General features: G+C 69.1%; 2 protein-coding genes across 2 annotated transcripts in view; both read left to right on the top strand.

Annotated features, from left to right (window-relative positions):
• Positions 1-200: 200 nt before the first annotated feature.
• On the top strand, positions 201-437 carry EMIHUDRAFT_47741 (hypothetical protein; the record flags this gene model as incomplete). The annotated part of the gene is made up of 1 exon (XM_005762723.1): positions 201-437. A coding segment is annotated over one exon (237 nt), but the record flags the coding sequence as incomplete, so codon positions are not given.
• Positions 438-600: 163 nt separating this feature from the next.
• EMIHUDRAFT_248414 (hypothetical protein) overlaps positions 601-1,351 on the top strand; it is a gene marked incomplete at both ends in the record, with an annotated part of 1,633 nt that continues 882 nt past the window's right edge. The window contains one exon of the mRNA XM_005762722.1: positions 601-1,280. Within this exon, the coding sequence (XP_005762779.1) occupies positions 601-1,280 (680 nt within the window). The remainder of the gene's footprint in view (positions 1,281-1,351) is intronic.

Here is a 1,351-nt window from a genome sequence, read left to right as displayed (position 1 = left end):
CACCCGAACGGCCGCATGCAATTTCCGCGCCGCCCGTCCGATGGGCGGCGCGGCTAAGAAGCGGCCGAAGAGTGACTGGCCCGCAAACCAGCGCTGTCGGCGCGGCATGGTGGCCGTCCGCGCACTGAAGCCTCCCGACAACCAGCCCTCTCCGTGACGCCCTCTCCCACGCCCCCGCCTCCACCACCCGCCCGGTTTAGGATGAGCTGACGCGCGAGCTCAAGCACACGGGCGCGGGCATCCTCGCCATGGCCAACTCTGGGCGCAACACCAACGGCTCGCAGTTCTACGTGACCCTCGCGCCCTGCCCGCACCTCGACGGCAAGCACACCATCTTTGGGCGCATCTCGGGCGGCATGGCGACCATCCGCCGACTCGGCCTCGCGCGGACCGACTCCAACGACAAGCCGGTGGACGACCTCAAAATCCTGCGCGCGAGGCCCGCCTCAGAGTTCGGCAGCAGCGCTCTCGTCGCGACCAGGTAGCGAGCGGCGGAGAGGCGTCAGCATGTCAATCGCGTCTTCGGTGGAACCGGCGAATTTGTTTTTGAAAAGAAGAAACAACCGCTGCGGTCGCCGTGTGTGCTAGTGAGAGCCTCCCATGAGTGGGCTGCCACCTGGCTACCCGTACGGGGCTGCCGGGCAGCCGCCCGGGTATGGCGGGCCGCCGCCGCCGTTCCCTGGGATGGCGCCGCCTGGTATGCAGCCGCCGCCCGGGTATGGCGGGCCGCCGCCGCCGTTCCCTGGGATGGCGCCGCCTGGTATGCAGCCGCCACCAGGAATGATGCCGCCGCCGGGCATGATGCCGCCGCCGGGCATGATGCCGCCGCCGGGCATGATGCCGCCGCCTGGGATGCATCCGGGCGCGCCGATGGCGCCGCCCCCGAGCGGGGCCGGCGACGCCGACATGGAGGATGCCGACGGCGCACCTAGCGCGGAGATGCTCGAGCGCGCGCGAAAGTGGCAGTCGCTCAACGCGCGGCGCTACGGCGAGCGGCGCAAGCACGGGCACATCGACGCGCCCAAGGAGGACATGCCTCCGGAGCACGTGCGCAAGATCGTCAAGGACCACGGCGACATGACCAACAAGAAGTTTCGGCACGACAAGCGCGTCTACCTCGGGGCGCTCAAGTACGTGCCTCACGCCGTCCTCAAGCTGCTCGAGAACATGCCGATGCCGTGGGAGCAGATCCGCACGGTGCCAATCCTCTACCACATCACGGGCGCCATCACCTTCGTCAACGACATCCCCAAGGTGATCGAGCCCGTCTACATTGCGCAGTGGGGTGCGCGCCGCACTGCAGCGGCCACGAGGGCGGGCGGTCCTCGCACAGCAGCTCGCTTGGGCGGTA

This window comes from Emiliania huxleyi (genome assembly GCF_000372725.1).
Source record: "Emiliania huxleyi CCMP1516 unplaced genomic scaffold EMIHUscaffold_665, whole genome shotgun sequence".
Classification (NCBI taxonomy): domain Eukaryota; phylum Haptophyta; order Isochrysidales; family Noelaerhabdaceae; genus Emiliania; species Emiliania huxleyi.
This window is presented reverse-complemented; position numbering and strand designations above follow the sequence as displayed.